Below are 21000 nucleotides of genomic sequence, written 5' to 3' on the forward strand. Positions count from 1 at the left end.
AAGGGTCCTACCAGGCCTGACCGGCATCCCCCCCCCCACCATCAAAGCCTACTTACCACCAGGTCGTGATTAGTTGACAGCTCTGCCCCTCTCTTCACCCGAGTGTCCAAGACATGTGGCTGCAGGTCCGATGACACAACCACAAAGTCGATTATGGAACTGAGGCCTAGGGTGTCCTGGTGCCAAGTGCAAATATGAAGACCCCTATGCTTGAACATGGTGTTCGTTATGGAGAATCCGTGACAAGCACAGAAGTCCAAAAACAAAACACCACTCAGGTTCAGATCGGGGGCCATTCCTCCCAATCACGCCCTTCCAGGTCTCACTGTCATTGCCCACGTGAGCATTGAAGTCTCCCAGCAGAACGAGGGATTCCCCAGAAGGTATGCCCTCTAGCATCAACTCCAGGGACTCCAGAAAGGGTGGGTACTCCAGACTGCTGTTCGGCGCATACGCACAAACAATAGTTAGGACTCATCCCCCCACCCGAAGGTGGAGGGAGGCTACCCTCTCGTCCACCGGGGTAAACACCCAACTCATACTGCACCCAACCTCATTGGCCCCTCCCATAGGTCCCATGGGTGCAGGCCCGGCCACCAGGCGCTCGCCATCGAGCCCCACCTCCAGGCCTGGCTCCAGAGAGGGGCCCCAGTGACCTGCGTCCGGCCGAGGGAAAATGCCATCCAGATTTTTTGTTCTTCATAGGAGGTTATGTTGAGAACCACTCTTTGTCTCATCCCTCACCTAGGACCAGTTTGCCTTGGGTGACCCTACATGGGGCATAAAGCCCTGGGCAACAGAGCTCCTAGGATCATTGGGACACGCAAACCCCTCCACCAAGATAAGGTGGCAGTTTGAGGAGGGGCAGAGCAGATGTACATAAGGTATTTTGTTTGATGCAGGTGAGTTACATTGGTTATATTGACATGAGAGTATCATTGTATTCTCATAAGATGAAATAAATGTTATATATATGTATACTATATGACATATGGTTTTGAAGAAAATGAGTGTTGCATGACAATATTACATGAAAAGGTTACATGAAAATATCACACAATATCGATCATTTTTTATATACATAGAGTAAATTAGCAGTATTTTAAAGTCAGATTTTAAGTGACACTGTTAACCGATGTAATAATGCTGAAATTGGTGAAATGTGCACAAATTTTCTTTTTCTAATCAAGATTCTTGCTGCAGCATTCTGCACTAATTGCAACCGAACAGTAACCATACAATTCCACTAATTTCTCATATTATCAAGTCATTATGTACTTTGTACATTATTGTTGTACCACAAGCATTTTTGCAGTCCTTAACCTCCTATAACTCCCTCTGGACATTCTTTAACCCAACTTTGTAACGTGTTTGAAAGGTTCTGTTTGTGATGTATTGTTAAACTTCTAAGTGATTAGTGATTATTAAAGCAGGTCACCCTTTCAGTGGCGAAGGTGATATGAATGCATAAACGCTGATGTAGTGAATACGGTGAATATTTTAAGGGGACTGTTCCAAAAGGAAAACAAAGGGAAAAAAATGAAAACGGACTTTATTGCTGCACAAAGGCTTAGGTCTAAGGGCCTGGATGGGAGTTCCTCCCAGATCTGCAATCAAGTGTACATATTCCTGTCCTTTTATGTGCTTACGTCCAGCACTACCGTGAATTTGACAATTCTATTTAAATTTAAATTACGCATTCATGTACCCCTGTGTCCGGTCGTGCACAATTTCGCGTGTCCAGGTCAACGATCGCGGGGAGCAGGAACCCTTCTCGGCAGAATCTGCGGCATATTTGGAACTTATCATCAGACGGGATGCCACTCTGTGGAGGTCAAGATGTTTAGTAAAAGTATACTGTGCCCTGATCAGTTACAGTAAGTGAGTCTTCCACCTAAACGCGTCACGTAAATAGAAGAGCCGCTGAAACAATGGATGGTGGGTCTGTTGGTTTAAGGGAAGTTCATTCGTGCTTAGGTTGATGTGGGTTTGCTCACTGAAATCGAAAGGTGAACACATGCGTTCACTGTAACCCACATATGTGGAAATTAAAACAAGTGCTTAAATTAATCGTAAAAATGCTTGGTGTGTCTGTTATTTAAGAAAGAATTTGGCACTGTTTGAAATATACAAAACCAAGAAAATCTGAAAATATACTTTGAACATCGGGAGCATGATGCAGTGACATTGATGTAAAAGTCAAACAAAAATACCGAGAGTGCCCAACGTATGCCAGCTTTTATTTAGAAAGCCATAAGTTCACCAGGCATAGTAAGTGAAAAAAACGTTAAACAAAACGACTATAGAAAGAAGGTGCCTGTTGTAGCGAGCCACAATATCCTGATCAAAACCTAAATGCTATTTTTATCACACCTCTGAATTAAGCAATCAATCCAAAGCGTAATAAAGTGTATTTTTTCTAAGATTTCATGATAATATTTCAGATTAGTCTTGCTGAATAGCCAGGTCGCGTCAATCGCATCGGCAATTTGGATATTGCATATGTAAGTGTGGGCGTAGCCAACAGACACATTTCCCATCCTCCAAGCTAAATAACCGCTGTAAAGCCGTGGAGATTTTCTGGTGCAGGAGGGGGAAGGGAGTGAACGTGTATGAGAGAAAGAGACAGAGAAAGAAGAGACTGAGGTGTTGTCAGCAATATGAAGGGGAGTGTAGTTTCTTAATTGTGCAGGCGAAACTGCTGGATTACAGTTATAGGGTAAATCATTGGATATCAAGGCAAATAGTCATTTTTTTCCAGTGTGTATTTCACTGGCCTCGATGAAGGTGTTTTCTTCTTTTTGATGGGCTCACTTATGCAGCAGACAGTTCGACATTGTATGCCGTACCAGCGACGTGGTTGTCTCCGAGATCAGTCCAAATCCTGCAAGCTGCGATGCGCAGCCACCCGCACAAAAGAGCGCACATACCCGCTACGCTATGCTTTCAATGGCTGCTTCTAACCATACAGGTAAGATGCATCTGACCAGCGTCCAATGACACTCCTCCACTATGAGCACTGCGGAGGAGACTGACCAAAAGCCGGGTACCGCTAGCTTTAGCGAGCACTTGTTAGCTCCAGTTCCTGTCGGGACTAATTTACATGTCGAGGGATGGGTCAGCTGGACGTGTTTTTATTAGGGTGACAGAGAAAGGACCTATTATTTTGAAGTTTGTGAAAAATAAAATTGTAGTCAACGCGTTTGTAGAGCTTTTTCAATTTGGAGCCCTAATGTGGTTGCATGCATGTGAATTTCTCGCCGTGGTTTTCAACCATAAATAATATTCACAAATCCAACTCGCTTGACTAAAATCACGGCATTTGAGAGCTGATGTCGCGAGATCTAAAGCTCCTAAATGGTGTCTGATGCTGCTGTTCGGGGAATTTAACGCGTGAACCTCTTGATAAAAACGCTCGGAGCTACTTTAAGTTCGTTTCAGTCCTTCACTTACATTTAAAAAAAAATCTGGTGGAATGTCATTCAATATTTGGATCCATTTTGCGCAGTCCTCTACGTAATTTAGGATTTTAATCAAGGTTGTAAATATGTTTGTAAGTTATGTTTGTTGATATTTCATCAAAGGTTGTAGTGCTTTATATCTGCCCTGTTTGTTTATTAACTGGTGTACATAATCATGTAAGATTGTGGAGTATGTGTGACTTCTTGTCTGCATATAATTCTCAAATGTTGTCGAATATTCAATTAGAGAAATGTTGTAAAGAGGAAAATCTGCATTTTTAGTTTCTGATCACACTATTCAGCAAATGATCCTGTATAAAATGTGCCATTCAGTACATTGGTTGAGCCTTATGCCTTTCATACTGTTCTTTTCCTATTTAGTAAAGATAATTGTTTCTTTAACAGACTTTTGCCCAGGAGCAGGCAAGTGTTTTGTGTTTACATATATGCCATGTGATGGACAGGCATATCTTCCAGTTCTTAGTCATGTGTTTTTTGTCTAGATTTTTGGTGATGAATGACTGAGGCTCTTTGAAATCTTTTAAATCACTGTTGATAAACACATCAATGTATCAGGCACCACATTAAAAGTTTACTATAACTCAGGACTTTACAGAATAATACTTCGGATTTTACTTCTTCACTGCTGCAAAGCCAAATGTTAGTTTTGCATTTGGAAAACCGCATCCAGTACAGGGTTGTAGTTCATAATAATATTGTCAACCTTTGGCTTTGAAGTGTTGTAAATTGTGTAAAACACTTTGAACATTTTTTTATGTTAAAATAGCTGTTTATTATCTCTTAATTTGATTTGATCAAATTTGTAGTGTTGTGATGCTGAAGGTTATACATGCTGTATGAGTGTCAGGCAATACCTGGCCTTAATGCCAGTTTCTGTGAATTACAGAACACATTCAAATAAACACAAAACCAAGTGAGTGTCTACGAGCAATCTTGTATTAAATCACTTTGAGCACCAGGATAAAGGTCACGTGAAGACTACATTTCAGATACAGATTTAGTAATAGGTCTGTATTACCGTAAACCAGTGCCATTTCATTGACACCTGTATTTTCTCATTTCCCTAATAGTCAGAATTTAAAGTTGTTGTTTACAGGAATATAACATTTCTCTGTATCAATACAAGCAACTTTTTTGTCAGTGATTAAAATAATATACTGCTTTGACCTATTGACACCTAAGTATTTTAACCGAAAGATTAGCAATAAAAAATAAATAAAACCGTGTGTCAAATGCTGTGGAGATAGGTTCTGGGTCTCCACAACACTAGGCTCAAATGGTCATTAAAATTCCTTTGCTTGGTGGGTCTCAGAAGTGCTCTCCATAGACTTTAACTTGAGTGGGATCTGGATTGGCATGTGTGAAAGATTGTCTGTTCTCCCACAGTGTTCACTGGGTTTCCTTATACCCTCATTTATTCCAAAAGCATACACGTTAAGTCTATTGGTGGCTGAAATGACCTGGTATGAACAAATGTGTTTGTGCATGTTGGAATACACTGTGATGGGTAATTTTGTTCTGCATGGTGCTAGCATTTTTAGCTTTTTTTGTTGACACAGCTGGTTTATCGATTAATTGAGTGTTGGATGTTCATTGAGAATTTCATTGTACATAGGACCCCTTTCATCATTTTGCCATGAAAAGGACTGTGGCAGGTGGTCAGCCTTTTTAAAAGACAGTAAGTGGCTGGTGTCTTTGTGTGTCTTGTTGCTTTTGTTCATTTGACATTCTAGCCCTTACATCAGTCTTTCTTTGTGGTTTATGCTATCTCTGTTCATCAGATATGCTAGTTTTTACATTCTTCTTTCTGTTTGCTTCTTGTTGCCTTTCTTAATGGGAAACTATGTTTTTTTTCTGGATATACAGTATATATATAGACCTTATCCCTACTACTTGGAAGATTCAGTGCTAATATGAACATGTAATTATGCCTGTAAAATGTGGCCTAGCCGTTGTCCACCCCTATACTTCGACACTTATTTACGTACCAATTGGAATGTTCCAATATACTCAAATCAGTTTAATCTGGCAGCATTTGGTGCAAGTCAGAACCAATCATGGATATTGTGGAATTAAAAATGTGATTCCTCTCCATAATACAGTTGTGGCCAAAAGGTTTGAGAATGACACAAATATTGGTTTTCACGAGTTTGCTGCTTTAGTGTTTTTAGATCTTTTTGTCAGATGTTTATGTGGTATACTGAAGTATAATTACAAGCATTTCATAAGTTTCAAATGCTTTTATTGCCAATTAAATTAAGTTTATGCAAAGAGTCAATATTTGCAGTGTTGGCCCTTCCTTTTCAAGACCTCTGCATTTCACCCTGGCATGCTGTCAATCAACTTCTGGGCCAAATCCTGACTGATGGTAGCCCACTCTTGCATAATCAATGCTTGGAGTCTGTCAGAATTTTTGGGCTCTTGTTTGTCCACCCGCTTCTTGAGGATTGACCACATGTTCTCAATGGCATTAAGGTCTGGGGAGTTTCCTGGCCATGGACCCAAAAATTTGATATTTTGTTTCCTGAGCCACTTAGTATCACTTACATTATGGCACAGTGCTCCATCATGCTGGAAAAGGCATTTTTCATCCCCAAAATGTTCTTAGAAGGTTGGGAGAAGTTGCTCTCAGAGATATTTTTGTACCATTTTTTATTCATGGCTGTGTTCTTAGGCAAAATTGTGAGTGAGCCTACTCCCTTGGCTGAGAAGTAACCCCACATATAAATGGTCTCAGGATGCGTTACTGTTGAAATGACAAAGGATTAATGGTAGTGCTCACCTTTTCTTCTCCAGACAATCTTTTTTTCTGGATGCCCCGAACAATGGGATACATCAGAGAAAATGACTTTACCCCAGTCCTCAGCAGTCCAATCCCTGTTCCTTTTGCAGAATATCAGTCTGTCCCTGATGTTTATCTTGGAGAGAAGTGGATTCTTTGCTGCCCTTCTTGACACCAAGCCATCCACCAGAAGTCTTTGCCTCACCGTGCATGCAGATGCAATCACACCTGCATGCTGCCTTTCCTGAGCAAGCTCTGCACTGGTGGTGCCCCAATCCTGCAGCTGAATCACCTTTAGGAGATGGTCCTGACGCTTGCTGGACTTGCTTGGGTGCCCTGAAGCCTTCTTCACAACAGCAGTGGAAATGAGTTTTTTGGGATTAAGTTAATTTTTATGGCAAAGAGGGACTTTGCAATTAATTGCAATTCATCTGATCACTCTTCATAACATTCTGGAATATGTGCAGATTGCCATCATAAAAACTAAGGCAGCAAGCTTTGTGAAAATTAATATTTGTGTCATTCTCAAAACGTTTGGCCATGACTGTACAGCATAAAAGATAAGAACGCATTGATATTGCAGCCAAAAGTCATCCTGGCTGAATGGTCTGTGTACCTTCTCCGGAAAATATCCTCACTATAGATTAAGTTTTTATTAAAGAGCTGCCTCTTACCTAATTTTATTAAAACAACCACTACTATTAGTGAGAGGCTTACTCTAAATCCATTTATGCACATTTGTCAAAAAATATTGTGAGCAACATCGATATCTGTCTTTTCATGGCAGTTTAATTTAACTTGTCCAAAAAACTGATTCTCTCAAAAGAAAACTGAAAATTATTGTCTTCAAATCTGGGTTTCCATAGAAATTCATTATCAAATGGGTAATAAGCAGAAAGTCTCTTAAAATAAATTTTGCAGAAATATTGAAGTTTTATGTCTTTTTAAAGTTCTTTTTTCATGGTCAACATAATGTTCTTAGGTTTTTTGTATTTGTTTGTTGCAATAGCCAATATTATCAGAGTTTTTGCACAAGCTTTCATATTTCATTGGTGTTGTACTGTATGTTCTGTGTGTGTACAAAAAGCTCTATATGGCACTAATACCAGGTAATGTAATAGTACATTAAAAAGGAAAAATAAATTCAGGCAATTTTTTTATGTACAAATAAAAATATTATATATTTGTAAAACACAGCTGTGAAACTCTTTAATTCCAGCAAGGAAGAGCAACATATGTATGTAACACCCTGCAATCATTATTAGTGCTTTCCTTAAATGAAAATGTTGCTTCAGATATTTCACAGAAGAGCAGTAGAGATTATTTTTTGAACAGTTTGTCTCAACTGATTCCAGCTGCCATTCTGAATGTTACTTAACACTGAGTGCAATAAATTTGGAGAGGGGAGGGTTTCACTGATTCTGATGATGGAGGCAAATTTTGTTTGTTTTAAAAAGAAGGCAAATGCTGACATCAAGATAGCCTTTATTAAGTATCATTATGTTTACTTTTAATTAGAGAAAGGAGTATGGAAGAATATTAACTGCATACCAGGAATAGGCTGAATAATTGTTAGACTAACGGGAGGTTCCTTTTGATCTTAGCAGTATTCAGTTAATATGAGGTTCCTAGAGAAAACTCTTATAAAAATATAGCAAACTGTTAACTTGATTTAATGTTTCAGCCTTTAAAAGATAACATGTCAGCCTTTGTGAGTCCAAATCAGAGTCCGATCAAAGTAAGAGTACAGTATACATGGTGTATTTAATTTCTAATGATGAAATTGTTTTAATTAAAGTACTCTTAATTATTAAAGTGAAACATTTAAATTTGTTAACCTTAAGTTATGAATAAATGCTAATTTAGGAATGAGTATGTGTATATATATATATATATATATATATATATATATATAGATAGTTTAACAAAGGCGCTATATAGGGTAACATAGGTGTCCGACCTTACACGGATGGACATGGAGGCATGTATATAATACAAAGACTTTTATGTTTCTTCAGCTGTGGGACAAGTCTTCCCCGTGCCCCACTGGCCGTACACCAGGGGTGCCCACACTTTTTCGGCTTGCGAGATACTTTTAAAATGACCAGGTTGAAATGATCTACCTACATTAAAATTTATATATATATATATATATATATATATATATATATATATATTGTGAACTTTGACCCGGACACACACAGACGGACAACATAGTTTCACCCAACACACCGTTTATTTACAATATTTACAAAGTGTACCGTGCTCACAAACCCCAGTGCATCTTGCACCGATCCCCCAATGTCCAGGCCACACAGTCCTGTGCCTCTCTTTCTCCTGGCCGCCTCCAGTCCTTACTCTAGCTCCGTCGTCTTCCACCCGACTTCCGCCAATGACTGGAGGGAGGCGGCCCCTTTTATAGGAACCCGGATGGGCTCCAGCTGCTTCCTGGCAATCTCCCGCGGAAACACCCCGTGTGGCGGAAGTGCCGGCTGCGCACCAGGAAGCCGTCCGGTGTCCCCTGTCGTCCCCCGCACTTCCTGGTGTGGCGGAAGTGCCGGCTCCCGGGATAATCAGGCACTGGGGCGCTGCCTGGCGGTGGCCACGGATCCCTACAGGGCTGGGCTTCCAAGCCCTCTACCCGAGGCCTCCAGCATAACCAGGACGGACGCCCCCTCTCGGTCTGGAGGAGGCACAAGCCCTCCTCTTGTCCTCCTGGGCGCCCTGGCCGGGGACCACAAAATAAATAAATAAATAAATAAATATATATATATATATATATCTATACTAATAAAAGGCAAAGCCCTCACTCACTCACTCACTCACTCACTCACTCACTGACTCATCACTAATTCTCCAACTTCCTGTGTGGGTGGAAGGCTGAAATTTGGCAGGTTCATTCCTTACAGCTTCCTTACAAAAGTTGGGCAGGTTTTATATCGAAATTCTACGCGTAATGGTCATAACTGGAAGCAGTTTTCTCCATTTACTGTAATGGAGATGAGCTTCAACGCCGTGGGGCGAGTTTCGTGTGACATCATCACGCCTCCCACGTAATCACGCAGTACATAGAAAACCAGGAAGACCTCAAAAAGCTGAAGAAAACATGCATTATATAATTGAGAAGGCAGCTAAACAATAAGAAGCGGCGAGTGACATATACAACCATATTCATGAGTTCTGCTACTGAAACAAAGCACGATGTAAACCTACACTTTAAATTAAGTTCATAGACAGGCTGCGCTGGCGCTTGTAATTTAGTGCCTGCCCATATAAGGCCGTCTGTCAGCGGCAATCCAATAGCAAACTGCCACGGGTAAATATTCACGGGTGAAGGACTGTGCTTATGGAGAGGAAGATGAGATGGTCAGGGTGGTGTTTGGTACAAACTCGGCGAAAATGCGAGAGAAAGTTTTAAGTGCCAGGACTAAGGTAACATTAAATACAGCCATGGACATAGCACGAGATGGCACCAGCACAGCTGGGAACCTTCGATGCATGTACACCGAGTGGCTCACGTGAACTGACGCAGTGCACAGATAAAAGCAACAGTTCCAAAGAGCTGAACAAAACCGAATTATACAATTGAAAAGGCAGCAAAAATATGAAGCGCCTGATACTTACAAGCATATTCATAAATCCAGCTACTGCGGAAACAAAGCACACGTTGGAAAAAGTCAATGTCCCGCTAAAGGAAGACAGTGTAAAAAAAACCCGTGCATGCAGTGTGTCAGGTCTCAGATAAAGAAGAAGACGAGCTGTTTATTGATGCAGTAAGAAACGAATCGATGAATGAAACCTGTCATCTTTACAACGATTGACAAACACGGAATGTAACTTGAACACAACACATCCTACAAATACGAACCTGATTGAAAGAAATAATGATAATCAAATCCTTGATGACAGCAACACTCAGTAACACTCACAAAACAAATACTGTATATTGACAGTCATGTTACGTTATTTTTAAAATGTTCCCTTTTCTTTTTCTAGCTTTTAAACACACTACTTCTCCGCTGCGATACGCGGGTATATATATATGTATATATATATCCCGATCTACATACTCGAATAATGGATACTTTATTCGCCATCAATGATTGTTTTGGTAAAGCCATACTCAGTGTATTCATTAGATGAACGGTAAAAAAGTAAGAGCGAGGGGAGGATGACTCATTGAGGCATGCAGGCTGTAGTGCGCGTCAACTCTATCTGAATTGCGCGATCACATTTGAAAAAATATATCTTTTCAAGTTCTATTTAGTCCATATGTGTCAAACTCAAGGGCCACATCCGGCCCGGCGTGTAATTATATCCGGCCCGCGAGATCATTTTATATACTGTATTATTGTTATTAATGGCCCGGTGTGACGATGTGGGTTCAGGCTCCACACTCCCTTTGCTGTTGGAAGCACTTGAACCCAACACCGTCGATAATGTCACCGAGTGAGCTAGTCAATGGAGGCAAATTACGGAGCAAGGGGAAGGTAGAAAGTGCAAAAGTGCTTTTATTTAAAACCAACAAAAACAGTGTTCATAAATAGTGCAGTTCTTCACAGTTCTTCATTAAATAAATAACCCATAAAAAGAACACGTGGAGGTTAAAAATCAATAAATAGAAAAAAAAACACATCCTTAAAAACGAGAGGTTAAAATCTTCTTTAGGAAGCAGTCTTAAAAACCAACAACAAATCCGGTGCTCTTCTGTTAGCGTCTCACCTCCTAATCCCGTTTGGGCCAAGCAGCAGGCAAGATGCTCTCTGCAGCTGCCCTCCTGAAACACACGCATGAGACTGGAGACCTCCCGATCCCTGGCTTCGGTCTGGCACTCATCCCAGTCCCCGAGACTTGATTACCCCAATAGCCAGGACGCTCACATTGGGGACTCCACCACCAAGCCTCCCGACTTCCGCTGCCTTTCCACGGCCTTCTGCGGCTCGTCGCTTTCCTCTAGGCACTCCCGCTACCTGCTCACTCAGCGGGAGCAACCTCAACTCAAACGTCTAGGTGTTGGCCTAACACCCAGCTTCCATACAGCTGCCCACGAGCGCTCGATCGCGCGCTCACCAGACGCACACACCGCCTGTCCGTCTCTCTTGCACCGCATGCTTCCTCCCTCCCTGTAACCTCCGTCCTCTTTCCTCATCTCCTTTCTCCTCTCTCCATTTTTTTACCGCGAACGTTTCTTTCTCCCCCCACAACCGACTCGCGCTTCTTTTTAAAACGTGAGGGGCCATTACAGCTGTAGCATTAGCCACGGGAGCAATCACGAATGTGGGCAGTTCCTCACCTGTGCACACGGTGAGAAACGCCCACATCGACGACTGCCCCGCGGCGCACAACGCGCCTCACGGCCGCCTCGGTGCGGTGATTATCTATTTAAAATGACTGGCCTTTTCTCAACGAGCTGTGGACCCATAACACCACACCCGGGTATATGAAGCGCTGGTAACACAATAAACTACAGATCCCATAATGCAGCGCTTCAGCTGCCTTGCCGAACACTTACCGCGTTAATCAAGTCTACCTTATGATGCTGCAAGTTATTGCGAAGCTAGAGTTATTGCGCACTGAGTTTGCACGGCACAAAAAAAGTCCGTCTACATGCGGCTCGAACCTTGTGCATGTTTGGTAGCACATATCTGTGTGAGAAGCTCTTCTCAGTGATAAAGACTAACAAAACAGCACACAGGAGTCGCCTCACTGATGAGCACCTGCAATCCATCCTGAGAATCTCCACAACACAGAACCTCACACCAAACATAAACGAACTTGTGGCCAAAAAAAGATGCCAGGCGTCCAGCTCTAAAATGACATATGAGCAAAGACAACTGAATGATTTGATTTGTTATTGCACGTAAGAGCGGGAGTCAACCGTTTTAACAAACAGCGTATTGCACTGATACGAAATAGCTGTGTGTGTATATATGTAGATATGTATGTATATGTATATATATGTTTATATATGTGTGTGTATGTATGTATATATATATATATATATGTATTTGTGTGTATATATGTGTGTGTATATATGTAGATATATATATGTATGTATATATGTGTATATATATATATGACAACAACACTCATCACTCACAACAGTGACAAAACAATTACATTGACAATCAGGTTACGTTATTTTCAAAATGTTTCCTTTTCTTTTCATTGCTTCTTTAACACACTACTTCTCTGCTGCTGGTATTTTGCTATATATATATATATATATATATATATATATATATGTATATATATATATGTATATATATATATGTATATACTGAGTTTACTTTATACATAAAATATATGTTGTTGTTGTACCTTGCATAACTGAATAACCTTTATGGCACAATAACAATTCAATACATTTATGGTCACTACTGTATTTGGATTTAATAATCTTCATGTGGGAAAAGGCTGACTTGCATAAATAAATAGAGCCGCATAATGCAGTCAAGGAGGTAGCACATTTCCTCATGTTTGGGTACTTTTCCTCTGTGAGTAAGTTCCAAAACTGTCCATGAGCCCCAGACTTCAGCTGAATGTTATCCTGTAGTGTCAAAATCTTATCCTCCACTGTAGAGGAGTTTTAGGTGAAACAGTGTTGCAATTTCTGATGCAAGTGAATCATCCTCAACATCTTCCCTAAATGGTCTTGAGTCTTGAAACCGTCTGTCAAAGTCTGATAGGCAATTTTCAATTTGCTCTGTGTGGCGTATGCTGTCAAGTTGTGCACACGCCTTCCATTGCGTCTCCAGCTCTGACGCGAAGCTTTGGATGTTCTCCAAATCAAGGCGCTGCAGCTTTGAGGACAGATGTTGCATTTTTCGTTTGAAAGTATTAACTGAGCTTATCATTTTGACCATGGAGTTCTCTTTTCCTTGCAGCTGTAAATTAAGCTCATTCAACATGTTGGTCAGATCGGAAAAAAAATGGCATGTCTAGCAGCCATTGATCGTTATTAAGTTGCTTGTATTCTGCATGTTAATGATAAGGAGAAACTCCTTTTTCTCCGGCCAGGGGTCTTGAAAACTCAGCAGGAATTTCTCCCTAGCCATCTGTCTCAACGAAGGCCTCTTTTATCATCTCTCCATCTTGGAAGGACTTCTTACGCATAATGATCGAGTGACTTTGCTTTTGAATTCAGCCGAGTGAAAAATGACGGCTGTCCAATTAACTGCGATTTTAGTTCCCTCTGCTTTCTCTTTCTCAGATCAGTTTTCGGAAGGAAGTCAGCTTTGTAGTTTTTATGAACAGTTCGAAAGTGCCTTTCCACATTTTCCTTCTTTGAAATAGCAATGATAGATTGACAAATCAGACAAATGCAGTTCGATTGTGACATTGTGAGAAAAAAAATCCTCTTCCAATTCCACATCCAGCCCATACCCTCCCCAAACAAATTTTTTTTTAAAATCCCTTCTTTAGTCGATATAAATTGGAAGTCTAACTAGATCACTTAGATAGCCAGAGTTTTGCAGTAGCTCGCGTGTTTGATCGTGCGTGCGGGATGACCAGTGTGTTAGTTTTGCAGTAGCTCGTGTGTTTGATTGTGCGTGCGGGATGACCAGTGTGTTAGAAGAAAAGAGATCTCAGACTGGCCGCCCCGTATGTTAATCAAGTGGCAAATGCCATAGGGAGGATATATAGACTAACGTTTACAAATTTTTTTTTGAATGCAATGCGATCTACCTGCACTACCTTTCCGATCCACTAGTCGATCGTGATCAACGTATTGGGCACCCCTGCCCTACACAGTCCCAAGCACAAACTCACAAATTAAACCGCACACTTTTCCTCCTGCACCACCACTCCACCTAGGCAACCTTGTCCTCCTCCACCCGACTATGGCCGCTGAGTGGTAGTCGCTGGCTCCTTTTATTGGGTACCCGGAAGTGCTGCAGGTGGTTGATTGCCAACATCCGGCTGCAGTTCCAGGTGTGGCGAAACCAGTGCCCAAAATGGGCCAACAGTGCCTGCAGAACCCAACAGGGCTATGGAGAACTCCATCCCCCATGGAGCCCTGCGGGAAGCTGAGGCACCGCTCCAACCCGGGTGGGGGGCAGCCATCCAGCGTCCAGTGGGAGGTATTGCACTGTCTAGGGCTGCTCCCCCTGAATATATAGTGAAGGGGCGTCCAGGCCGGGCATGGAACCCGGTCGTCCGCCACAATAGATAGATAGATAGATAGTGTTGCAGGCGGCCCCTGATCAAGCACCTGGAGCACTTCCGGGTGAACTATAAAAGGAGCCAGCGACCACCACTCAGGGCCAGAGTCGAGTGGAGGAGGACAAGGTTGCCTGGGAGGAGTGGTGGTGCCAGAATGAGAAGAAGAGTGCTTTGCTTTATTTGTGTGCTTAAGTGCTTGGGACTGTGTTGTGTCTGTGGGTACGGGGAAGGCGTAGCCCACAGACAAAGAAAAATAAAACTGTTTTTATTTTACATGTGCCTCCCATGTCCAATCTGTGTTGGGTCGGGCGCTACACAGCGTCCATTCTTACAATAGATATACAGTATATGTGTGTGTGTATATATATATATATATATTTTATTTGGGGTGGTGCAGTGGTAGCGCTGCTGCCTCGCAGTTAGGAGCCCCGGATTCGCTTCTCGGGTCCTCCCTGCGTGGAGTTTGCATGTTCTCCCCGTGTCTGCGTGGGTTTCCTCTGGGTGCTCCGGTTTCCTCCCACAATCCAAATACATGTAGGTTAGGTGGATTGGCGATTCTAAATTGGCCCTAGTGTGTGCTTGGTGTGTGGGTGTGTTTGTGTGTGTCCTGCGGTGGGTTGGCACCCTGCCCGGGATTGGTTCCTGCCTTGTGCCCTGTGTTGGCTGGGATTGGCTCCAGCAGACCCCCGTGACCCTTTGTTCGGATTCAGCGGGTTGGAAAATGGATGGATGGATGGATGGATTTCTAAGTATTCACCTCACGCTGGGTGAAAGCTTTGTTGATGCATATTTGATTGCTGATAATTCAATAATATTTTCAGAAAAGTATTAGCATTGCAGATTGTCGTGGAGCAGCATCTGCCCATTCCTTACTGCAAAGCTTCAACATTCTGTATTTAGTTACATATGAACTAGTGATGGATAGCAATTGCCAGAATTTGCCATAGATTTTTGATAACATTTAAATCAGGATGCCATCTGGGATGAATGCAAATTTTTCTTGATTTTATTTCACTGCTAAGGTAGTGTTTTGGATCATTATTCTATTTACACACTTATTCTCCAGGTTCAGCTTTCAGTGAAGGTCAGTTTTTTTCCCCAGTATTTCTTTTTATATTGCCTCATTCATCTTCCTGTCAATCTTTATAAGCCTGGCAGTTCATGCTGCTGAAGGGCATTCACATGATTCATTTTTTAATATGATGGTTTCAACTTTGTTTTTGTAGTGAATTGTTAAAATGTTTTTTTTTTTATTATTTTATTGAGTATTGGTGCAATGCTTTATAGATCACACAAGCAAAATTCAATCAAAATCTGCTTTTTTAATAATCGTAAATAAAATCATAAAAAATAAACATGTTTTGGTGGAATCATTATTAATTTTAATTGAAAATTATTTGAAATATAGTTTCAGTGTCAATTAATTTAGTAGTCGACTTACATACAGTAAATATGTTAGCATTTCTGTAATGTAGCATTTTACAGTAAACAATAGATTGTACTTACATAACATGGGCAATTTAAAGAATTATTTTCTAAATGAAAAATTAATTGTAATACTGCTATTACTAATAATATTAATAGCATGCATGCCTGAATTTGTAGTTTTGGGCACCATCATGATGCAGTATTTACTGCAGCTCCCTGACAATTCAAGGAGACGGAACTCAAATCTTACTCTGGTCACTGTTTGTGTGTAGTTTTCATGTTCTTGACATGGTTTATGTTAATAAGTTAATCTATTTTGATGGTTCATTAGCGAGTGTGCCATGCAATGCCCTGCTGTATTACCTAGATTTGGTTCCTCAATTGGGCCGAGTGTTGCAAGGACAGACTCAGTCCTCTGCATAGCCCTTAATTCATTAAAGTGGTTTTAAAATTGCAAGGATAGGTCATGTTTTTCGGAGTTTTATTTTTCACAGCTGACGCAAAAAACATAATCACCGTGCCTTTTAGGTTTTCTTCTTAATTCTACCTCTTGAAGGGGGTTATTTTTAAAAATTATTTTGCAGACAATCAGGCTCAAGCTGCCATGTTACTATTCCTACAAAGGTGAAGTATTGCAAGTGCATTTCAGCATGACTAAATAAGGAGAAATTTCCAGTTTTTTATGATGTTCATATTTAAGCTTCAATTATAGAAAAATAGTTACCGTTTGATTTTGCCTCCTTACAACTGTGGTCTCTTAAGTTATTTCATATTTTTCTGTGCTGGACTTTTTTTTTTACTTAGCTATGTTTCTTATGCAATCCATATTGAATTATGTAGTTATCCATGCCTATTCATAATTAAAATAAATGCAGTGAATCCCTTTTTCTTTTACAGTTTGCAGTAGTGGGGCTTGAATCATTTGCCTACTGCCTCTTTTATGTATCATCACAGATGCATTTTCTGTCCTGACTCCCGTGGCATTTACATTTTTTTTTTAAAGCGCTCTTTACTGAGTGACGAATTCTTAGTTAAATTGCAAATATATATTAGGCTAATTACTACACACAAAAGTGGTACACAATAAACACATATTTGTTAAAACACACAGAGAACAAAGTAGAATCTGATTAAACATCAATGGAATCCAACAATATCTGCCTATTAATAAACTGATGAACTATAACCAGTTGACAATGAAGGAGATTAAAATTGTAAAAGAGAAAGTCCAAAACAAAGTCACAGTCCTGGAGGCATCTGCCAACTGAATGCCTGCCCCTTCCTGGGTTTCCTGTAGTAAAGTCTGTGCTGGATGTCCAATATTATGAGAAAGTCTTTTTATCTGATGATCCCAATGCTCCTTTATCTAAGGTGATATTTCCTCATGCTGGAGAGCAGTCTGGCAGTAGAGCAGTGGCATTAAGTGCCACATCCAGATACTGAGAAGAGAAACAAAACAGACAAGGGTTAGTAAAAGTTAAAAAAATATTGTGATACTTATATTTCTGTACAAATGATTAATAATAAACAGAAATGCAGTATGCACAGTTAATCAGCATCTCCAGTCAGGGTATGCTAGGCAAAAATAATTACTTTTAAGCTGGGATTTAAAAGATGAGGCTGAAAGGGCATCTCTTAAAGCAGGCAGATTACTCTGCAGCTTTGGGGACCTGTAACAATCTTACAATCTTAAATAGGCCAGCATCTTAAGATCTTAATGATTATTTTGGTTTGTAAGTAATGGTAAGTTAAAAGGAGGATTTTTAAAATCAGCCCTAAACAAGTCAAGGACTTGAGAACTGAAGTTATGTGTTTGTATTTTCTGGTTCATGCAATAATTTTTGCAGCAGCATTTTGGATTCACTGAAAGCTGCATAAAAACAATTCGAGTAGCCAGTGAATAATGCATGCAATAGTCAATCCTACTAAAAATAATTGTATGAATTCAAACATTCTTGCACATTTAGAAAACATCTTAATCTTCCAACATTTCTAAGATAGAAAAAACATGTTTTGGACAGTTTTGTAATCTGTATTAAAAATACCTAAATTGCATGCTGTTCAATAAAACTAACAGTGATTCCAACTGAGTTAAAGAGTGACAGAATGTTGTCACTCAGGATGAGGTCAGCATTATTCCCCTCCAATAACTAATATTTATGTTTTTTCTTTATTCAGAGACAAATAGTTCTCATCCATCTAATCCTCTAACTCACTGGCACAATTAATTTAGGATAGCATCAGAGAAAGAAATGTCATTTGGTCTGAAATAAAAGTGTAATTGGGTATCATCTGCATATAAGTGAAATTAATGTTTTCTAATTATAGTTCCCAATGGAAGCATGTAAAGTGTAAAGTCTAAACATGACTGAAGAGCCCTACATTGTGAGGTTTCTAACTCACCCGGAAGTGCTGACAGACCATGTGGGCAGATGTTGGGAAGCACTTCCTGGGGTGGCTAAAATAAAAGGAGCTGTCTACCTCACTTCAGGGAGCCAGAGTCAGGAGGGAGAGGATGACACTTGTCTGAGGAGAAGTGGAGGCAGAAGACAGAAGGAAACGGAAGATGAAAAATGCTATATTGTGCTTCTGCACTGTGCTCATTGCTGGTGGGAAACTGGGAAAATGTTTCCCACTGAATAAAAACCTTGTGTTGTGCTGCACTTGTTTTTTATGTCAGGTGTTTGGGGAGCTGCTGTGCCCCCTGGTGGACACAGTGTATAAATATTAAGTATTCATTAGTAGAACTGCATTTTTCAATGAATCTTTGGCCCTACATAGAAATTTCATGTATTTATTTTCTTTAATGGGAATAATGTTTTACTGACATGATGTTCAGTACATATTCATGCTAGCTATCTAGCATTACCATATTTGCTTTTTGAGTCTGATGCTACCACCACTTCCAGGACTCAAAAAAGTTGTTGAATTTACACACAGCAGCTTTGGTTTCTATGACATCAAAAACATTTTCTTGCATCTTTCCTTAACACTGTGAACTGTTCTGTAGACACCTGACCCATTAATGGAACTTTATGGATATGTTAAACAATGTAGAATCAATTTCAGGTTAACCAGACGTGTACTTGTTTACAATATTTACTTGCTTGGAATAACACAAGCAGAAAATGTAAAGCAGATTTACTGTAGCTGGCACACTTAATAAAAGCAGCATTGGTTTCCCAGAATTCACATTAAATCTGCTGGCAATAAGCTCTCGTGTCTCTCTGCATGTTTCTCTTATGAGCCATTCTTACCACTGAGTCTATCCATCTACCTCACGGTGGTTACATTTAACAGCACTGACTGGCTGTTACTAGCTAACACCACAGCAGTAGCTAGGGTTGTCATAATACTAAATTTCAATCTTTTTATACAATGCTAAAAAAGTTTGATACCATTTCTGATACCCAATCAGCATTTAAGGTAACTCAATAAAACTTTTATTTAAATAAATTACAGTTCTGTTTGCTTTAAAATCTTAACACTAATGTAAACAAATAATATAGCAGAAATTTGTAAATACTTAAAGTAGTGCAGCCTTTTGTAAAAGGTAAGGATAAAGTTCTGTGAAGAATAAAAAGTAAAGAAGTTTAACTCCTCTACATTTTTTTTTACATTGGAGACAAATGCTGTTACTGAGGTAGTACAATGAAATGTTACAAATGTCATTAAATGTTAATTGAATACGTACTGCAATCTTTTGTAAACTGTATAGTAAAAATGTTAAACCAAACATTAAATAAAAATTCAAGTAAAATGGTCATTAATGTGGTCTTTTGCAAACATTTTTTCAGAAAAGTAACACACAAACAGACCACTAACAGACTTAAAGACTTAGCATAAAGGCAAACTATGCATATTTCAGTTTTGTATAAAAAAATGTCTTTGTAACTTCCAAATTTTTTGCAAGAAAGACTAGCATGTCAACATGCTCTTCCGTTAAGCTGTGGCATGCTTTTGTTGGGCTGCAAATGAGCTCTGACTTACTGCATGCTCTGAAGCACAGCTGGACATATATGAGTAGGCAGAGGAGTATCACTGTTTATGCAACTGAGCACTGAAAGTTATTGCACTTTACATTATATAGTAAATGTGTTAAATTATCATTTTAAAATTGCACATAATAAAATAAAAGTAACATGCTATGGTAGTAGACTTTGTTGAGAGTGTTTAAAAATTGAGGGCGTGACGGAGCTCAATTGCTAAAAAGTGCTGCCCCGAACGACCATGATAAAGATAATTGAAAACCCTTGCCTTAAAGCATTAAACATTTAACTGACTGTGAAATATATTTTAACTTGTAGAAAAAAATAAACAACACATCCCTACTTCAAATGCAACAATTTACAAGTTTATACTTTCTAATTTTTCCATAATTGAGCAAAAACATAAATCTCTAATTTTTTGTATTGACTCGCTTGCAAATCTTGCATACAGGCTTGCACGTATCTTCTGGTTTTCTGTGCCCATTTGCCACAAAGCCAGAGTATTTTCAGACCCTTGCTCCTGCTGCACAGTTAGGTGTACTGGTGAAGGCATGGACACTGCTGAAACTGCCTTCTTATTAGCATGTGTGCTGCCACTTGAGCCATGGCGAACTAGAAGTATATTCATAATGTAGGCTATATAATTGATCCCATGAAAAATTAGTATTGAAGTCATTAAAAAAGGTTGTTCTCTGTGCTCTGGCATATTGACTGAGAGTTTGCTCATTTTCATTTCTGTAAAATTTTCATTACCACCTTTTGTATTTGATCAGCAGTCAGTAAAAGAGTTAGATGATATTAAATTTTAATCACTTTTACTGAATCTTTTTCCAAGTTATTAGGACATATAGTAACAGTTTACATTGCCCTCTAGCTAAGAGTAAAGATAGTAATAGTAACAGGAATACTAATTGTGAAAAGTACAAAACAGAACTTTTAAAAATATACCTTTTGTTTTATTTTTGAAAACCAAAACATTACAATGGCATTTTACTCAATGAAATATATAATAATAACATAACATATACTGTACAATCATTTACTAAAAAATGAGTAAAGAGGCAACAAAGAAAAATAGAAATACAAAGGGAAAAATCAAGATTCAACCCATACACAAGGAAAAAAAATCTAACTTTTTGAGTACAATAGAACA

At 39.7% G+C, this 21000-nt stretch overlaps 1 protein-coding gene across 3 annotated transcripts in view; it reads left to right on the plus strand.

The window, feature by feature from the left end:
- Positions 1-2547: 2547 nt before the first annotated feature.
- The window catches only part of ptpro (protein tyrosine phosphatase receptor type O), a 257646-nt gene continuing 239193 nt past the window's right edge, over positions 2548-21000 (plus strand). For all 3 annotated transcript variants that reach the window (XM_039769992.1, XM_039769991.1, XM_039769993.1), the window contains exon 1: positions 2548-2971. In XM_039769992.1, the coding sequence (XP_039625926.1) occupies positions 2897-2971 (75 nt within the window). In that variant the 5' untranslated portion in view covers positions 2548-2896. The remainder of the gene's footprint in view (positions 2972-21000) is intronic.

This window comes from Polypterus senegalus, chromosome 11, assembly GCF_016835505.1.
Source record: "Polypterus senegalus isolate Bchr_013 chromosome 11, ASM1683550v1, whole genome shotgun sequence".
NCBI classification, from domain to species: Eukaryota; Metazoa; Chordata; class Cladistia; order Polypteriformes; family Polypteridae; genus Polypterus; species Polypterus senegalus.